Source organism: Ictalurus punctatus, chromosome 21 (genome assembly GCF_001660625.3).
Source record: "Ictalurus punctatus breed USDA103 chromosome 21, Coco_2.0, whole genome shotgun sequence".
In the NCBI taxonomy this organism is placed as follows: Eukaryota; Metazoa; Chordata; class Actinopteri; order Siluriformes; family Ictaluridae; genus Ictalurus; species Ictalurus punctatus.
The window spans coordinates 9101816-9122059 of NC_030436.2; the positions used below are offsets into that span (position 1 = coordinate 9101816).

Here is a 20244-nt window from a genome sequence, read left to right on the forward strand (position 1 = left end):
AATGTGCTGTTATTATATATAGATGGTACAAGGTGGGCTGGAGAAGGTGTGGCTGTTCCATGAGATCGTCCGCTGTTATCTGGAGCTGAAGCATCATACCAAGGCCAGAGACTACAGCATCCACTCACTCAGTGCTCACTCATGAGAAATGTCAGCTCAATGTCAGCATGCTAGTGTTCCAGCGAGAGCAGACTGATTCAGTTTAGCGTTCCCCCTATGAAAACAAATTTAAACTAATGAATCGTAATTACTGCTTGTGCTCATGCCTGAAATATATGCCAATAATGGTAGAGTTGATTAGATAGATAGATAGATAGATAGACAGATAGAAAAAAATTTCAATGCCTCAGATGAAAATTTTTTAAACCGTGGTAAAGCTTACAGAGCTGTAAGGAGATATCTAGAGTAAACTCCATAATTATTGGCACCCTTAATGAACATGAGCAGAAGGTAATAACATGCATTTACTGATAGCCGGAGTATAAATATATGAGGGCAATATAGTTTTCGTTTAAATCCTAAAGGTTTCCTTAAGTAGCATTCTTCCCCCCTGTAAAACACTGGTTTCAAGTGTAATACTTTAATATGAATCAAATTACAATTAATCACACTAATAAATAAATAACTAAAGAAAGTCATAATTGGTGAAGCCATCAAGAGCGCTGATAATTCTAGACACAACGGTAGATCAGTCGGATAAAAAATTCAGCTGCAGCACACAAATTCGTGTAAGAGAACACGTCAGATGGTCCTTCACGAGCGTCCGATGCTGTAGGAGGTGAAAGCAGTTCGTAATCTAATCTGGACAAGAGAGAAACGGAGAGAAAGAGGGCGTGAGAGAGAGAGAGAGAGAGAGAGAGAGACTAAATTAAACTCTGCAATAAAGTAGTGTCTCAGTGTATTAGGTCTTTCTGGAATAGCCGTCACTCAGTGGAGCCCCTGCAGCCTGTTGCTGGTGATTCTTCTCCATTCGTCCACTGCTCTTAACATCAGCAGAGAGAAGAGAAGAGAAGAGAAGAGAAGAGAAGAGAAGGCAGTGCCGAGGATGACACACCACCGTGATCACAAGTAACCCAGCCACCTCACTGCACCTTCATTCACATCCAAACCTGCAGGACTGAGCACCCAGGACCCACTCTTCCACTTCATCCTTCAGGTGAACTTATCATTACTACACCTGACGTTCTTTTTCTCAAATTGCTTGTTATTTTCTTTAATCTTAATTATTTTCCATGCATCATATGTGTGCCTTATGTGCTTGGATCACGTTGCATGGATTTCTTTTGTTTTTTTTTAGTTTTATTATAATTTTCATTTTTAAAATATTACAAGACAAACAAATGATTAAAACAATTAATGATTGTGGGTTTTGATTTTTGAATGATGAATGCTTTTTTTCCCTTTTTAAAAAGCACCACCTTGCTGTTACAGTGCCAACTGATTCTTCAGTGTCCACTGCAGTGAAATTTGAAAAGGTGGAGGATAAAACATTGTCGTCAGCATTTTTTAAAAATGAAATGCACTTTTTTTATTCATACATACAGGGTTTTCCTACTCGGTCAGAATGATGGAGCGAGCTGTCGTGTTGGTGCTGTGCTGGATGGTGATGCTTGGACTCTGCACGCCACTCTATCCTTCACTACGGTACATCCATATGCAAATTATTTCCTGTTTATTCTGCTTACGCTGTTAGTATGAGTTTGGGTCAGGTCACTTTTTCCCGATGTATAGTTACTCACTGAACACCTGTTGCCCTCCCTAAATGTATTGGCACCCCTCTATCCCCATTTAGGAGAAAGACTATTACTGGTTTGTTGTCTTTTTGCAGGATAAACCCACATTTATGGGACTTTACTTGTTTGTTAGTTATGTTTTAAAGATGAGCCATAAATGTCCGGGCAAAGTGTATTCATTTTATTTTAACACATTACCCTTAGCAAAAAATCACACAAACTTTACGTGTGAATAATCCCACGATTCATAAGTGAAATTTTACACATATAGTGCATGCGTTTTATTTCAATTCTATGCACGATTCATTTATTTCTGTTCGTTTTTTAAAAAATTAATTAATATGATTCTTTACACATGGTACATTTATGTTCACACGTGATTCTACAAACATGACTCATTTATTTTCATGTCATTTGCGACACATGATTGATTGATTGATTGATTGATTGATTGATTTATACATATGTGATTCTTTACACATGATGCATTTATATATCCATGTGATTCAATACACATGAAGCCTTTATTTGTTACATATACATTACAGAACAGTGAAATTCGCAGGGTCAGCCAGGGTTTTGACCGCAGCTTAACCCTCACACACCCGTCATTGTGCTTTACTCCAAATTTAGGAGTTTGTACCTGAAGTCTAATTACTGCATCCTCTGACTCATTTTACACACCCATATTGTTACACTCTTCTCACACAGATGAGTGTGAACGAGGCAGAAAACCAGACAAAAGCTCTGTCCCTCTCACACACGCTGGAGAAAAGCTACAGAGGCTGAGCTCTGATTATTACTGACCAGCACCTCACACGGGTCACTCCACTCGACCAGTGACGCTGCGCTTTTGTTGCGTTAACTAGCGCTGGGCAATTTGATTACTTTTTCAATGTATTGCGATTTTTCTCCATTTTCCTTTGGTGTGTGTGTGTGTGTGTGTGTGTGTGTGTGTGTGTGTGTGTCTGCTAGAAACACGTGAGGGGCTTTTTCCACCCGAAGGTCAGCGTGAACACAACGAATCCTCATTGCATGAAAGGATGTGTGAAGGATGAGTGGTGCCTGTATTACTATAGGTTGAGAATTTTTTTCGAGGTGTTATTTAATGTGCAAAACACGTTGAACACTTCCTTCACCAGGGTTTCATTTTGAAAACGATGAAAGCAAGGGAAGAAAACATTTTTTTGCATTGATTTTTGCAACATTTTCATCCTTCACCTTTATTTATATGTTTCGTTGTTTCAATTTTAGATTTTTACTTAGAAATTATACATAAATGATTAAATATATAAATGTATTTATCAAAGATAAATCACTGATTAAAATTGTTTTATTTTTATGCATTTAATTTTTTTATATATATATATATGATTTTATTTTTTTATACACTCTTAGAAAAAGAGTATTATTGGTCTTATTTGGAGAACATTAAAGGTGCGGTTTAGATATTCTGTATTATTTGGTATATTCTATGTAATATTTTATATTGTACAGAATAGATGATATTTCAGGGAAAAAGATTTCAGGTAGAACCCCTTTACAGAACTGTAGAACAAATGTGCTTTACAACATGCAAAATAAATAAATAAATAAAAAATTATAAGATGAAATTATTAAAATGGAAGAAAAAAAAAAGTACTGTATATAAGAGATTTTTTTTTTTTTTAAAAAAGAGAGAGAAGAAAACTGTTTTCAGGGCTTCTCCATCTTGTACATCAAGCTATTCATCTTCTTTAAGTAAATACAGCATGTTAATACAGAAAGGAAACAAGGATACAATAAAATAAGTACATAAACCAACGTCAATAAATAAATCAATAGAAATGAAAGTGAAAAGAAAGTATCAATTAAATGATGGTGTAATAACAATATAAATTGAGATTGAACACACGAATGAATAAATGCACTTTAAAAAGTACTAAAAGGTTTAGTCTGTTTCAGGTAGAGAGTTTTCAAGCGCTCATGGTCATAGCAATTACGTTGAAGTTTACCACTTTATTAATCCCACAAGGGGCAATTACACTAGACACACACGACACATAACCAAATTAAAACACATAAACCAATCATTAAATTGGTTAATCATTAAAAATTTCAGATTACAAAGACATTTAATACTTCTAAACCCCGTACCTGAAGGCGTTCTCTCAGATTCAAGGGGTGTATGTCATCGCTCAAGATACTCCAGGCTTTCCTTATCACTTGTTGCTCATAAAACTCTGCTAAACCGATTTTTTGAACAGGTCCTAACTATGTTTTGCAAGCTGGTTCTTACTCTTCAGAGAAAGTGATGACAAGCAGCGTATAAACAAACAACTCCAAATATGCTCAGTAAAGGTGTTATAAAAGGTTTTTGGTATAGATTTTCTGTACGCAAAAAGAACTTGACTTTCCTGAGACGATCGATTCTTTGGTGAGCCTTCTTAATAAGGGCCTCTGTGTTCTGCTGAAATGAAAAGCAGACTCATTCAAAACAGTCATCTTTACAGAATATTTCAAGATGAGTAAAGGCTGCTATGTTGATGTTATTTTAGTACATGTGAGGATTCGAGCAGCAGCAGCAGCATTCTTCTCTCTGCAAATTCGAAACAGTTTGAGGCAGAATAAAGCCCAAGTCCATGCATGTAGCTGGATCGAACTGAATCATAAACACCGAGCTGCGATTACTCCACAGATATCTGAATAAAATCTGTCGTTTAGGATCAAATGATGTCACACGAAACGATTTATTTGTTACAGATAATGCCGTATGAACATGTGAAACATTTCCCAGGTTTGGTCAGAGAGCCACTGCGATACTGATGAGCTCCTCACTGGAAGACCCTTTGCAGCCCCCGACAGACTACAGATCTGCCCAGAGTCAGCACGTCGAGTTCAGGTCTTTCTGCGCACATATTTCTAACCATCACAAAGTAATTCTCTGTAAAAGTGAATATATTTAAATATATTTCTTTTTAGCTGGAGGTCTGGTTTATATGAATCTTGGAATAAAATGTGACATTAGATCATATCTGTATATCCATAAATGTTCGCGTTGTGTATTTGGCACGTTCAGGTCTGGGAGACACGCGGACGCCATTTTCACCAACAGCTACCGCAAGGTTCTTGGTCAAATATCTGCTCGAAAATTCCTCCAGACTATTACAGGAAAAGGATCTGGGTAAAAGTGATATTTACCGTATTTTTTTAAAATTTATTTATGAGGATGGTACACCCTTGTTCATCATTTTATTAGGGACACCTGTATACCTGCTCATTCATGCAGTTATCCAATCAGACAGTCACGAGGCAACAACGCAGTGCAGGGCAGACACAAGTGCTGTTCATGTACACATCAAACATCAGAACGAGATCAGATGTTGCCTGTTCTCGACTATCACATCATTATAGCCCATTAGCCTCAAGGTTCGAAAGTGTCGCGTGTTCCGAGATGCTTTTCTGCTCACCACGGTTGTAAACAGTTGTTAATTGGGTTAATCAACTTGAACCAGTCCTCTGACCTCTCTCATCGACAAGACACTTTCCACTCGCTGCTCACCGGATGTCCCTGAGATTGTTGCGTGTGAAAACCCCAGGAGTTTCTGAAATATACCAAACTGGCACCAACAACCATTCTCAACCAGGTCATGAATATTTACTGAGGCTCTTGTCCTGTATCTACGTGATTTGTATGCATTGCACTGCTGACTGATTAGATGCATTAAATCCATGAATGAGCATGTGTACAGTACAGGTGTTCCTAATAAAATGGTTGGCGAGTATATGTATATTTTATATTGCGTAATGTTTGGTATGGTGTTTATAAATACACACACAAAAGAAGCTATTAGACATCATAAAAATAAATAAATACATAATCTATCCTTATGTAAATCGTAAATATGTAAATGTCCACAAACCTATAGGACACCATCCACTTCATTTGCATATTTAATTGTGATTGCCTCTTATATATCTTATGATGCAATAACACTTGTCTGAAGTGAAACTGGATGTTACTGTTACCATTTGATTGATAGAAGCCACATTTCATGATGCAATAAGCCATCATGACCAATCTGGCTACAGTTTCAGCACACTATAATAATTTATATGGTTTACATACCGTGTAGTACATTTAGTATTAGTAGGACGCATTTGGAGCCCAGCCTTAATCATTATTCTCTCCAAAGCAGTGGTCACCAACCTTGCTCCTGGAGATCTACCTTCCTGAAGACTTTAGAATACAATCATTGCCTTAAGAAGTTCTTGATCAACTAAAAGCGGTGTGTTAGATTTTGCTTGGAGATGAAACCTGCAAGAAGGTAGATCTCAAGGAAGCGGGTTGGTGACCACTGCTTTAAACTAAAGCCTAATGTGATGAAAACATTTGTCTGTTCAGAACCAGGCCAGGATCTGAACACTACGTGAAACGGCAGGCGGGAATTTTCGAGGACACGTACAAGCAAGACCTGATGTCCATCGAGAGGGAACACAGCTACAGGGAGCAGCAGAGAGGACGTCGAGGCTTTAGGTAAACCTAAAATTCTGGATCGACACGCCCACAACAGCGGGTTTTAGGCTCGTTCCAAACTAAAATGATGGAAGGGATGGGCGGGGTTTCAGCAAGTCATCGGTTTTGGCTCTTCAGACCAAGAAGAGTCAACTCGGTCAGCTCCCAAATAACTCTTCGCCAAACTAGACAAAAGTTTGTGATATTTTCATCAGTGATTGTTCTGCTTTGCTAAATTATGGCTGAAATTATTCCTCAAACTCTAACTCGACCTTCTACTTTGCATCAGCAAGGTTTTACAAAATGTACATTAGGAATGAATCTTATTGTGCTGCTGTGTACTACATACACAGCATTAGGATCAGTTCACAATGAAGTGTCTTTCTCTTTATTTTTCACGCTGCCATTTATCTTATTTCTCTAATGGTTTTTTCCCCCTCATTGATCTTTCAGTCTGCAGTGCAGTGGCTGTGCTTGTGGAGTGACGAACAGGAAGTGTCCAGAGACTCGACACAGGAAATAGTGCGTCCGTGTGTTTGCTTTCTTGTGGTTTGCCAGTAAAATGGATTATGCAAAAACAAATAATGAATCTCTCTGAATAAATCAGAAATGCTGAGCCAAACTGTTTAGCAATTTATGTCACTTTGTTTTTTGTTTGCAATTTAGTCAAAGTTGAGGAAAAAGAACACAGAACATGGAGGGTTTTTCTTATTTTATTTTATTTTTTAAGTTGTTTTCTTTACAAAACCCCGGTTTGGTAAGATAAGTGTTCAGTGTGGTATATCGGACATGAAAAATAAAACTGATCAGCAAAAAAAAAAAAAAAAAAAAAATCCAAAACCTGTTCAAAGAGAATTTGGGAGACAAATGACAACTACAAAAAGAAGAATCTTTACAGCTTGCTGTGAGAAAAAACACCTTAAAAGAACCAGCAACAATCATGTCAAAACCCCGATGGATCACGTACAGTGCATTCAGTTGGGTTTTTTTTTTTTTTTTTTAAAGAAAAGTAATAAACATCAAACTGCATTCTGCTTTACAGATTTGATTTAGATTTCGTCTTGTTTTTTTGTTTGTTTTTTTGAACAGTCCAATAAACCACCATGAGCCGTCACGCCAGTTAGTTCCATCAATCTGATGCTTTTGTGCCAGATTTCTTCACTTAAATAAAGACGAGAACAAAATGAAGCTCCAGCCTCCTCACGACTGCTTTCCGTCCATCACTTAGCTTTGTGTCTGAAAGAGGAAAGAGAATTCGCTCAAAATCGTGAATTAAATGTTTTAAAGCAGCTTTTTAAAAAAAAAAAAAAAAAAAAAAAAAACGATCGTGCGCAGACCCCAGACACGACGACGAACCAAATGGCAAATCTCTTAGAATGTGGAAGCCCGCTTTCTACTGCTTCAAAACTATGACGAGAAACTCTTATATCACAGTTTTATATTACAAACACGAAAACAAGTTGGTTTTATATTCAGTATTTATGAAGCGTTTTCGCTTTCAACACCAGCGGCGTTTAAACAGGACTTCACTAGAAAACATGCTCGTCTCTACGCTCGGAATAATATGCTCGATCTGCCCTCTTGCGCGTACATGAGCCCACAGATTAGATAGTATCTCTGTGATTTACAGGCAAGAGAGAGAGAGAGAGAGAGAGAGACAGAGACAGAGACAGAGAGACAGACAGACAGAGACAATATACTCCTCTCGCCAAGAAACACAGCCAATTTTGCTCTCTTGGGTTAGAGAGCTATTTTTCACAAATCTTGCCTAATGCACCTTTCAAGTTTTACGACATGAAAAAGAGACGAGATGGGTTTGGTGAAGGAACGGCCGTTTATAGCTGCCGTAACATGTAAGTGAGAATGGATGCTAATAACTACGACTCGGCGAATTGGTTTTAGTAGCAAAAACGAGCTTCCTTACAACTACAAGCAGCAGGTGTGTGAAAATGACTTATTAGTGCATGCATGCCTGTCGAAGACACGATCGTTCATGAGGAACACGCTGGAGCTGATGTAAAAACACATTCACGAATGAATGACGCAGCAGAGCGAAATCACACAGCCATGCACTTGGCACTACAGTGGTGAAAAGGACATCATGCTGTCCTCAGGATACAGAGCCTTACTTCAGCATGGGAGACTGGGCTTTGTTTAAATAAACCGGGCTTTCACCGCAGACTCCTATACTTAGCCAACCTACTACTCTGCTCAGCGGCGATCCTGGAGGATGAGGACGGGAAAGAAAGAAAGAAAGGAGAAACAGCAGCAAACAGGACAGTTAAAGCACTAACGAGAAAAAGAGGAAACGTTACAGCAGGAACAGGGGGTAGGTATACAGTTGTATGCAAATGTTTGAGCACCCTTGGCTCTGTGAGGCACAAATTATTAGTACAGTGAAAAGAATAAAAGTTTATGATGCGTTTGCAAATGTTTTGGCACCTCATCCAGCAGAAATCCCAGCTTCCATATGTTTTTGTAATATTCTTTCATTTGCGCTTTTTTTTTTTTTTTTTATGTCCCCCCGCCCCAAATCAGGTCTCTTATTATTATTTCTAAAAATAAATAAATAAATACAAAGCAGGCATGTAGCTTATTATAATCAGTGTTGTAAAGGCAGTGATGCATTACTCAGCCAAGGATGCCAATACTTTAATCTTTGGGAAGAATGTTGAGCGCATTTCCATTTTTGCCAAAGCAACCATTTTCAAATGTACAAACAAGGTTCTCTTTCATTTTTAGATGACTAATAATCACGTATGCTTGCTTGACTGCTTCAATCAGCTTCTTTTATATTTTATTTATTCACTAAGCAACTTTTAGTAAGTGTAGCATTAACTTCTAACATCCATGAAACATGCTTAAACTGTTCCAACATTGTACTGGAGCGCTTGATGACAAAACTAGTAATACACAAGAAAGAAGGAAAAAGAAAGAAATGGGGGAATATGAGAAAAAATGGGCACTGAGAAAAAGAAAGAGGGGCTTGAGAAAGAAAAAGAAAGAAAGAAAGAAAATAGAATGAGAAAGAAAGAGGGGAATGAGAGAGAAAGAAAGAAAAAGAGGGATAAGTAATATTGAGGTACTACCCTCTACCAGGGAGCAGGACAGGAAACAGTGGTGTGTGTGTGTAATGGAAACTTCTTGCATAGCTACAGAACCTCATGGGGAAAACATAATTCGTGTAATTAATTCGTAATGTGTTCTCTACGTATAAAGGGGCGGATGGAGGGGCATCTCATTAACAGATCGAATTGAAAAGAGAAAGTAAAACGACTCTGTACCTTTTCACTGCTTTCTGAGCCAGCATGCGGTTCCCAGCCAGGAACGTGAGGCTTCCGAGGATGGCCAGGTATTTAAGAGTCTGGAACATGTTGAGCTGAGTCCAGTACACGTACATCAGGCCAAGCATGGCTGTATCACAAAGCACAAAGAAACAAGAACAGATGGATATCTGGAGGAAACACAAAGACGTCGTGTACAAGATCGGTTTGAAGGGGCGTACTGTATCTTATCTCAGGTTGGGGAGAGGAGTGTATAGACGAAAAGATATCACATATGAGGTTAGATTTTCATCTGCATTACAGTAAAAAACATAAAGCATGGGGCACAACAAATCTTTAAGATCATGAACCAAAAGTCAACATAAAAATTGCATTTGATGGAAAAATGTCTTGTTGCCTGAATTATTATATTAGAAAATATCTAATTATTCTTCACATGACCTACTTGAGCTCCTTTTATTTATTAAGATCAGACACAAGGCACATTTTCGTGCACTCACCAGCATGGCCGACATGGAACAGCACACAGCTGGGGGACAGACTGAGGTTGGAAATATTGGCACCCAACTTGAACCACTGCACAGAAAGATGTTAACAATGAAAGAGTCAAAAACCACCCAATCTAGAAACATTAAAGGAATAATGAGAGAGTATTCTTCTAGTTACTCTGTCTAATATTGAAACTGTTCAAACAATGGACTAGTTATAATACGAAAGAAAGAAAGGAAGAAAGAAAGAAAGAAACAAACAAAGAGGAATGAGAGAGAAAAAGAAAGGGAGAATAAGAAAGAAAGAAAAAGAAAGGGAGAAAGAAAAAGAAAGGGGGAAAGAAAGAAGAAAAGAAAAAGAAAGGAGGAATATGACAGAAAGAAAGGGAGGAGGGAAAAAGGGGAATGAGAAAGAAAAAGAAAGAAAGGAATGAGAGAAATGGGGGAAGAGAGAAAGAAAGAAAAATAAAGAAAGTCAGGGAATGAGAAAGAAAAAACTGGGGAATGAGAGGAAAAATGGGGGAATGAGAGAAAAACAGAATGAGAGAGAGAGAAAGAAAGAAATTAAAGGAGTAATGAGAGTATTCCACCTAGTTATTCTGTCTAATCTCTCTCTCTCGTGTGATTATCACAAACTCTTTCAAACCCGTTTATTCCAAACTCACTTAAAAGGGAAGTATAGTGGGAATATGAGGAAATCTGTCAAATTGTCATTATGTTTATTATTTTGAAATAACTGAACATTTATTATTTTGTAGAACTCCTTAGTGTTTTCTTCAGCATCTGTAAATGAAGCCTTAAAAATGAAGCTAGAATTCAGGGTTTCAGGGACATTTCTAAAAGGATGAATCTGTGGTTATGTTGATGTTTTTATCTTATTGTTGACGTTCAATTACTTCTGCACTGGAAAGTTGGATAAAACTGATCTTAAGGAGTTTTAAACCAAACCCTCTCTCACCTTCGTACCATCCCAACACCTTTTCCTTAAAATTAAGATGATCAGTTATTGCAAGAATTCAAAAACATCCCTATCATTATAAATAACTAAACACGGTTTCGGTCATTTCCTCAAGATGTGTTGAAATACTTGTCTGTGCAATATTTCATTATTAACAGAGAAATGTCCATACCAGGATGAGTAGCAGCAGGAAGGGAGAGAGGACGAGTGCAGTGAAGGTGTTGGACAGGACAGTAGGAGGTCTTTTCTCTGGCTCACGGAACATGTGCTAGACATCCAGAAAGAGCGATAAATAACATCATTCAGTATTTCGTCATCATGCAACAATCCTCTTTCATTCACTTTGAGAACACCGACCTGAATCTCTGGTCTGGGAACGTACAGGTTCTTTGACTGAACCGTAGACGGAGCCTCCTCATCGAGGAACTTGAGAACAACATCCGCCTTTGAAGAAAGGAAAGGGTTAGAGGACGTCGATGACTGTCAAATACACTGAAGTCACTCAGTTAGTTTACACTGCTCCCATACCACATTCCATAAGACCGGGTTCTCCAGCGTGGCATCTCCCACCATCAGGTAGAGTGCGTAGGTGCCTGAAATGGAGTCGAACTCTGTCTTTCTCTCAGCTGTGTCCAGCTCAAACTTGTACAGGTTCTTGCTGTCTGGCTCGGCCACAAACACCACCTCCTGCCCCGTCTTCTGGTTGTGCAGCCTGACGAAGGTCTGAGAACAACCATAAATTAAAGCCTATTCGAGCTGATTTACGTAACATCAGTTGTAAGCGATTCGACAGTTTAACTGAGAATTTCGTACATGCTAAAGTTCCCCCTTTATTGGGAAAATGACCGAGTGTGAATGTCAGTGAAGTTGATTAGCGAGAGAGAGTAACTTGTGCCTTGCTAATTATAACCAAAATTAAACTAAAACAGCGTAGTACCGGAAAACACAGAGCCCCCTTCCTCTATAACCCATTTCTGAAAGGAAATAGCCAAGAAAGAAAGACAGGAATGAGAGAAGAAATTAAGGAAGAAAGGGAGGAATAAGAAAGAAAGAGACAAAGATAGAGGGAGAAATGAGAGAGAGAGAAACAAAGAGAGGACAGAGAGAGAGAGAGAGAAAGAAGAAAATGAGGAAAGAAAGAAAAAGTAATGAGAGAGAGAAAAAGAAAAAGAGGAATGAGAGAAAGAAATAGAAATAAAGAGGGAGGAATGAGAAAAGAAAGAAAGAAAGGAAGGAAGGAAGGAGAGAGAGAGAAAGAAGAAAAGGAGGAAAGAAAGAAAAAGAGGAATAAGAGCGAAAGAGAAAAAGAAAACGAGTAATGAGAGAGAAAGAAAGAGGAATTAGAGAGAGAAAGAAAGAGGGAGGAATGAGAAAAAGATAGAAAGAAAGGAATGAGAGAAAGAAAAAGGAATGAGAGAAAGAAAGAGGGAGGAATTAGAAAAAGAAAAAGAAAGAGAGAATGAAAAAGAGGAATGAGAGAAAAAAGAAAGAGGAATGAGAGAAAGAAAGAGGGAAAAGAGAAAAAGAAAGAAAAAAGGGGCAGGGCTTCCTGAGTGTTAATATCTAGGGGTTCAAAACACAAGCACAATCGGTCAATCATTCTAGTTTCATATGTTGTTTGGCTGAGCTCCCATTTTTATGGGAGGGAAAAGACAATGGTCCATTTTGTGTGTGTGTGTGTGTGTGTGTGTGTGTGTGTGTGTGAGTGATCACTCATCAGTATATTCCGACGCTAATACACAAAATGTGTCAATTTTGGCAGTGAAAAAAAGAAAGGCAGAAAAATAGAAAGAAAAAAATGAGAGAGAGAAAAGACTGAGGAGAGTGTAAGAGTAGAGAATGGGCACCTGTACCATATGCGTGCATGTGTGTGTGCGTGCACGAGTTTAAAGAGTTTAAAGCAGAGCTGCTGATTTTTAAGCAACGGTGCTTCCTCATTGTGACTGGTTACATGATGGTGGTCCATGTTAGTTTTGTCCCCCTCCTGTTTACAAAACCCTGGATGCTACAGAGACCACAGTTGCTCCTCGGATCATTTTTGTTTTATGAATACCAGCGGCGTTAAACATGTGAAGGTCAGACAGTGAGGTTCGAAGCTGTACCTGATGAGGCGTGAGCTCCACTCCGGTGGCTTCATCCACCAGCTGGAAGGTCATAGCAAAGTTCTGGTGGCTGTCAGCCAAGAAGGAGGTCTTGGCTTTGTTTGGATATTCCACTCTAAGAAAATAAATAAATAAGTTAATTTAATATAATTTAATAAGATTAGTATTATATATTAGATGCTTGTGATGGAGGATCTCACCGAGTGGTTTTGGCACCGATGCTCTGGTCCTTGTCGACCACAGACAGGTCCATGTTATTGATGGCTACCTTAGTGGAGACTTTTACCTTGAGCTAACGAAAGGGTGTTGAATAATTACATGGGAAAAGCAACATTTAATTTGAGAAAAGCTTTGTGTGGTGAACTGAATGACGTGACAGCATATTGTTCAGGGTTCAAACGCCTACAAAAGACAAGACTGACCTCTGACCAGCTGCCTTCACCTTACATTCGAACAGAACAGGGACTAAATAATTGCTTTTTAAAAGCCTCATTGAAGAATGAATCACCAGTCATTTAAACAATTAAGAGTCAAAGCTTCAGGGAGAAAATTTCTAAACTCTTTTTCCTTTTTTAAAAAAGGAAAAAAGCACAGCTTTTGTTGCGTGGTTACATCGTAATTGAGTTTATTGTCATACGTTATCGAAACAGTCCTCTTACGTCAATTTGGTTGGCCACCAGACGGCTGTCTCCGGTGACGGCGATGGAGAACTGGTAGTAACCACTCGCAGGCTGGCTGGCCATGAAGTTCAGCTCAAAAATGTCACTAAAACAAAAACAACAAAATATATATAATAATTATCTGGGGGAGGGGGAAAAATAAAGAAAGAAATAAAACCCACAGATCAGTGTTTTTCAGAAGTAAAACTACAGCACTTTGAATGTTGCCATGGCAACCAGCAGCAAATAATGAAGGTCAAATGAATCAGTCCTTTCTAATTCCCTAGTACAGGATCTACAATTGCAATGTGTCAGATAGAAGGCGAACGTCAGGAACGTACTCATGTAGGGTGAAGGGGACCTGACTCAGGACTACAGCCTTGGAGGACACGGAGGTAGCCGATTCCACCAGCACATTGGCAGAGCTCAGAGGCTGGCACAGGACATCAGTTACCTGGAGCTGTCACACACACACACACAGTCACAAAGTTATTCATACTAAGACAGTATAGAAATAAAAGTAAAAAATAATTTAAAGTGTGTTATATGTAAATAGAAATGCATTTTAAAATGTGAATCATGATACACTCCAACTAGGGATGTGCAAAATAATCTCAATCTGCCATAACACTGTGGTGGACAGATGTTGACGGGACAGGCTCATGATAAACTAACCCACTTGAAAAAAGATCACTATATACCCAAAAGTTTGTGGACACCTGACTAGAGATCGACAGATATTGATTTTTTTTTATTATTATTACCGATACCGGTTAGATGCTTATGTGCCCGATAACCGATATGCAGAACTGTTGTATTTATTGTTTTACATCTGTTTGACACAATGAGAAGACCACCACTGAACTAAACAAACCATTCTATTCATAACAATTTTGTCAATTTCAATTCCTCCTTAAACTACATCTCACATCTCATTTGTACAGTAATGGCGGTCCTGCGTGCAATTCTCAAAACACCCACAAGATGGCTGCCATTTATCGGTGGATCCGATATTACAAAACCGTGAACAGATTATGGAAAAAATGCTTAAATAAATAAAATATTAATTGGTAAAAAAAAACAAAACGATTATTGGTCGCTCTCGAACATCCCATTTCAGATTTAGTCCCCTTTTACAGTTAGAATAACCTCCACTCTTCTGGGACGGCTTTTCACTAGATTTTGGGGCGTGGCTGCGGGGATTTGTGTTCGTTCATACAAAGACATTCTATATAACACTGAGCTTCCAACTGTCTAGCAACAGTTTGCAGAGGACCAACATATGGGTGTGACTGTTAGGTGTCCACATACTTTTGGCCAGTTTTCCCCATTCACAGATGGTTCATGTTGATAACGCGTTCACCAGTGAATATTTTTATTTATTTTATTTTTTTTAAAGACTGCCTAAATTTTTGTCTAATGCATGAATGTGACACTTCAGCAGAGACAATATCGTGAGACTGCAGGATCATCATGTCGCCCCTCCCAGGGATTCAAGTACTCATTTATTTCCATAATCTCTATAAAAAGCACATAATTAACTGGTCAGAAATTTGAGTTTAATTACAGTGTCTGTGTATGTATACCTGCAACAGAGGCTGGCTGTGCGAGACAGCTGCAGAGCCCAGAGCGTTAACGATGACCGGCATGTGGAAGCGGTTGTTGGAGAGAGCAGCAGCGGCGCTGGCTACACTGAACGCCTCAGACAGAGATTCCCATGACTTCTTACTGAAGATGGAGTTCACCAGCTGGATCACCTGGTCCTGAGAACAGCAAAGGGCAATATGACAAAAATATCACCACATCATATCATGATACCTGAGGACATTTCTACGATACGCATCACGATATATAATTTAGCTAACAGACTGTCTGCAAAAAAGTACTAAAATAAAACAAAACAAAAAAAACGTTAAACGGAGTTTGACGATACTTTCCTTTAATGTCCACAAAGAAAAACAATTACATCAAGTCAGCGGCATCTGTTCGGTACCATTTCATTTGTAATGATTAAAATTTTTTTAAAAACACATCACCATACCAACAATACCTCAGAAAAGTGTATCGCATAATCATTCATCACGATATCGATATTCTATCGATATTTCGGCCAGCCCTAACCGAGAAAATGACACGGAGAGACGTTTCATCTCCACCTTCAGGTGATTACAAACAATTCTCAAAACCTATTGGTTTATATTAACACGCTTGTTCTAATGTTATCATTTCTACAGTAACAACTCGGACTTGTTAATCAGGCGCTCCGCACAAACGTGTTATTGATTATTTCCCCTAACAGCACACTCCAAGTGTTTTATTCCTTATTTAACTCCTACAGACATGCAGTGAGGAGTCTCACCTCTTTCAGTGGAGGCTCCACGTCCATGTAATCGGACAGAGCGTATGCTGCAGACACGAACAGCGCAGTGGCCTCCAGACCTTCCTCGAACTGGAGGTACACGCCCCCTAGGTCATCCAGCCGTGCAGCCAGATCCTGCACATGACACACAAAAATAAAAACCCAGAAAATCAAACGTGTTTTGGCAACAGAATGAAAGAAATCCTTCAGCATTAGTGTACTGATGAATAAATAAATAAATAATTTTATTTATTTATTTATTTAAAGAATGGACTTGAATTTTGAACTAGTTGAATTTTTAACTCTGTGCTAAAGCACCACCTGGAGCCTGACTTCAATCATCTCACCTCGATTTCCTCCAGGATCTCTCCAAGTTCGGCCTGCTGAGAGAGACGGGAGGCCGTCTGCAGAGCGTGCATGATGCTGCGTACGCACAAAAAAAAACAACAACAACAAAAAAACAGAACGTTACCTAGAAGTTCATTTACTGGATACGTGTTGAATTCAGAGTCAGACATGACAGCTCTGCATTTACATGTTGTTGTACTGAATTGAAATTTATAATCACATTATTATGATCTAAATCAGGACTGTCCAATCTTATCTGGAAAGGGCCGGTGTGGGTGCAGGTTTTCATTCCAACCAAGCAAAAGCCAATACTACATGTAGTGGTAATAATAATACATTGTATCTATTCGAAATTATATCCCATCACAATACTTGAAAAAATTTGCAGAACATTTAAAGCGGCAGTTAAACAGTAGAGCCGCTTTAACATACTGTATGAATTGATACACAAATTACACGTACTGTTTTCATCCAACAACGTAAGGCAGCTGTCAAGTTGGAGCTCGACCACCACTGAAGATCACTGTGCCTCCAATAACCTGCTGTCTCTATAGACCTATGGGGTTCCCCCCCCATTTCTTTTGCTATTTTAGGACTGTTTCTGTTGAAATTTCATTGTACAATAAGTAAGAAATGTTTATTCTATACTACAAAAAAAAGGGTCATCGTTTTTAATGTCATCAGAAATGACTGAAAACGGAAATGGATGGTAAATTTAACACTTTCATTACAGTATAAACATTTACTATATAATAAAATTTAAAAAAAAACAAAAAAACATCCAGTTAGCCGCTTCTCAATGTGGAGTTACAAAATGCACTGAAAATACTGCATTGTGACAATTTAGCATCAGCCAGCCTGAGAAACACCATATTTCTTATTAATATACATAAAAACCCACTAGTGCCCAGTAGAGGGCAGCAAAGTAGTGAATTTGAAGCTGTGTGCACAATTATTTCAGTTACCTGAGCAGTTCTCATTTAACTGGACTCGTAGGCGAGGCTATTTGTGGTTCACCATTTTTGGGTTTGTTACGGTAAAATCCATATTATGGGACAATGCCTCTCACCCCTAATTTTCATACATACAGAGTTCCACACATTTCTTGCACCATGAGAACTTAAAAATGTGAGAAGGTCCAGTGTGGCAGCAGAGGCATGGTGAGCATCACGTGAGGACAGAGAGCAGGCGGACTGAACAGGCAGGTAACGCGTGAAGATTCTCACCCTTTTATTACTGAGAATCTACTTATTGGTGTTTTTGTGCTTTAAGTAACTGCTGTAACCAAAGAGGGAGAGAGAGGGGGAGAGAGAGAGTGGGAGAGACAGGGGGCATCGACAGAGACAGGGAGACAGACAGAGAGAGGGAGTGGCATAGCTGGCAGAGCCTGCACGACACACACGCCAGAGCATGAACTCTGAACCTGAATGGGGTGAAAGTGGTGAGCTGTGACGGGTGAAAAACGCGGCAAAAAATAAACGCAAGCACCACCTTTCTCTCAAGTCCTTCCGGAGGTTCTTCATCCAGTTATATAAAATTCCTTGCTTAAAAAGGTCCGGATAATTGACTAACATGACTGTTAATAGTGACAACAGTAACCATTTAAAGCTGAACCAAGACCATTCGAAGTGGTTATGTATGTATTGTTTCAGGTTACCACTTTTGACTAAAAAGTCACAGATTTAGAACAGAGATGTCGGTTTTAAACCTGACACGGGAAGAATAACTGCAAACTTCTTGTTGTGCCCCCCTCCAAAAAAAAAAAAAACACACAAAAAAACCAAAAAAAAAAACAAACAAAAAAAAACAAGCCACTTTGGCAGTTCAGACCAGACCAGGGAGGGTCAAATAAACCGTCAAACCCACGAACACCTGTGAAAACGCTCACCTTTTTGACAGAAAGCCCTATAGCTAGTCTCATGTGACGAGCTCCCATCTAAATACTTTGCCGCGTCTGCATGTACTTGCCATCAATACCCAAGAACAAGACGAGCGTTTACTCACGCCACGACATTGTCCTCTTTTGCGACGCGTGCTTTAAGGGCACTGACCACCTCTTGCGATGCCAGAGGGAGTCCCAGAGAGCTGAGCGCGCTCACAGCCTGGTGGATCTGCGAGATGGCAGAGTCCTCGCTTACAGCGGCAAGGAGCAAATCCCGAGTCTCGTTCGATACGTGGATCTGTCAAAGATCAAATTAGTTATCAGTCTTTCATTAGACAGGTTATTTAAAAAAAACAACCGTTTTTTACATTCATACCTCACAAGAGGAAAGTGCTCGACTGGCCTCAGCCACATAAAACAGAGATTCAATGCTTGAAGTATCCAGGTTGGACGTAATGAAATTGCAAGCCTCCTGAAAGTATAAAACAAAATGATATATATAAGTGTTTTTGTATACATATGATATATCCCTTTGATATTGATCTGAGCTCACATCCGAATCAGGCACAGACGCTCCCAGCTTGCTCAGGCCAACAATCGAGAAGTACGCCGACTTCAGGTCTGTGAACGGCTGCTCCAGGACATCCTGAAGTCTGTCCAAATCCGAAGCGGTCAGGTGGTGGGTTGGGTTGCGCGCCCAGGCTCCAAGAGCCAGGATGGAGACCACAATGCTGACCAAACCTTTCAAACACACATGCACATACACATTAATATCAGTAAACATACTGTACATGTTGTCATTCCTTGGAAAATCTATCCAACGCCTGAGACTTTAATAATAAACACAGGCGTTAAATATGCATACTACTGATTAAATAAATGACTCCTTATTAGAAATCACTGTCTTGGAGGAGAATTTAACGCAGGGCTCTGACCCAAATACCTCACCACACGATAAAGAAGTGCACTACATGTGCTATAAAATGGCGCCTCTAAACCCTAATTAGTGCACTATATGTTAAATAAGCAGTCATTTGGAATGCAGCAGTTTTCACTTTAGCTTCCTGATTATATCCCATGCTGACGAAGAAATAAGTATAAATATGTAGAAATAACATTGCAGTTTAGGGGTAATTACGGCTTCTGAACTTCTCAAATAATATTTATAGACAGACACATTTTAGTCGCTAGCTAGTAAACTAGCATGTTAGCTTTATGCAAAACGCCATTAATAGAATTGATAGATGAGAATTTCTTTAAAGACTCTCAACCAAAAAAACCCAGACTTTTCGTGCAACCAGCGCAGGAGAAAAGAACGCTTTGTTGTTCATAGGATAAAATTACACACGGCATAATTTTGTGAAAATTGACTCTTAATCTCTGTTAAATGACTTACGGAGTAGCGCCATGTCGCTGTATGCAGCGTCACCAAAAGCGCTCGCGAGACTTCCGGGACAGACGAAAACCTATTTTGACTAAATTAATAGGGGGAGCGTTTTTGCGCCGATGCCTAATAGCGATGGATTTCAACCGACAATTCAATTTATTTATTCGCTAATATCGCACGAATAAATAATTCATTTCACAAACTCGAACCAAGTGTCAACCATTTAAGTAATAGTAAAACCTCCACCCCTGTAAACCGAACATGGTATAAACCAACCGGTGTTTGAACAATACGGGAAAAAGGAAATTATATTTCTCGCAGCTGCAGATATTTATTCTACTAATTTTTTTAAGATTACTTACGATTTGAAAAGTATTGTGTTGTTATTTCAAATCGTGTTATTATTATTTTTTAAATTATTATTATAAAAAGGCGTTGATTTGGCATTGTGTCCGTTTCCTATTGGTCATTCTGTTGCAGCGCGATGTCCAATCAGAGGACCGGTAACGAGCATGACGTCACCCCATAGACCAGCGTTTTGACAACAGT

The 20244-nt window shown here is 39.0% G+C and overlaps 2 protein-coding genes across 3 annotated transcripts; one reads left to right on the forward strand and one right to left on the reverse strand.

Moving 5' to 3' along the window:
* The first annotated feature begins 31 nt into the window (after positions 1-31).
* ghrh (growth hormone releasing hormone) lies at positions 32-7068 on the forward strand. The gene is made up of 6 exons (XM_017450632.3): positions 32-1156; positions 1545-1644; positions 4510-4614; positions 4792-4896; positions 6118-6249; positions 6682-7068. Exons 2-6 carry the CDS (start codon positions 1565-1567, stop codon positions 6749-6751), a joined length of 492 nt encoding a protein of 163 aa, XP_017306121.1. The 5' UTR covers positions 32-1156; positions 1545-1564; the 3' UTR covers positions 6752-7068.
* A 138-nt stretch (positions 7069-7206) lies between these two features.
* rpn2 (ribophorin II) lies at positions 7207-19841 on the reverse strand. Of its 2 annotated transcripts, XM_017450624.3 has the most exons (18): positions 19705-19841; positions 18862-19049; positions 18685-18780; positions 18431-18606; positions 16426-16501; positions 16079-16213; positions 15306-15482; positions 14061-14179; positions 13720-13825; positions 13261-13352; positions 13061-13175; positions 11487-11681; positions 11316-11402; positions 11131-11226; positions 10013-10088; positions 9513-9642; positions 8358-8451; positions 7290-7464 (listed from the first exon to the last, which is right to left on the reverse strand). In XM_017450624.3, the coding sequence occupies exons 1-17, from the start codon at positions 19715-19717 to the stop codon at positions 8400-8402; spliced, it is 1929 nt and encodes a 642-aa protein (XP_017306113.1). In that variant the 5' UTR covers positions 19718-19841; the 3' UTR covers positions 7290-7464; positions 8358-8399. The 2 variants fall into 2 exon arrangements, with proteins under 2 accessions (XP_017306114.1, XP_017306113.1); XM_017450625.3 differs by lacking the exon at positions 8358-8451 and having other exon boundaries at positions 7207-7464.
* Positions 19842-20244: the final 403 nt, after the last annotated feature.

What these genes read in the sequence shown, in the direction of transcription:
- ghrh (XM_017450632.3), top strand. Translation starts at nt 1,565, where the DNA reads ATGATGGAGCGAGCTGTCGTGTTGGTGCTGTGCTGGATGGTGATGCTT. An exon ending in AGTCAGCACGTCGAGTTCAG is followed by an intron (nt 4,615 to 4,791) that starts GTCTTTCTGCGC and finishes TGGCACGTTCAG; the next exon opens with GTCTGGGAGACACGCGGACG. An exon ending in AGAGGACGTCGAGGCTTTAG is followed by an intron (nt 6,250 to 6,681) that starts GTAAACCTAAAA and finishes TTGATCTTTCAG; the next exon opens with TCTGCAGTGCAGTGGCTGTG.
- rpn2 (XM_017450624.3), bottom strand. An exon ending in ATCGGTGCCAAAACCACTCG is followed by an intron (nt 13,176 to 13,260) that starts GTGAGATCCTCC and finishes TTATTTTCTTAG; the next exon opens with AGTGGAATATCCAAACAAAG. An exon ending in GTTCCATGTCGGCCATGCTG is followed by an intron (nt 9,643 to 10,012) that starts GTGAGTGCACGA and finishes TTTGTGATACAG; the next exon opens with CCATGCTTGGCCTGATGTAC.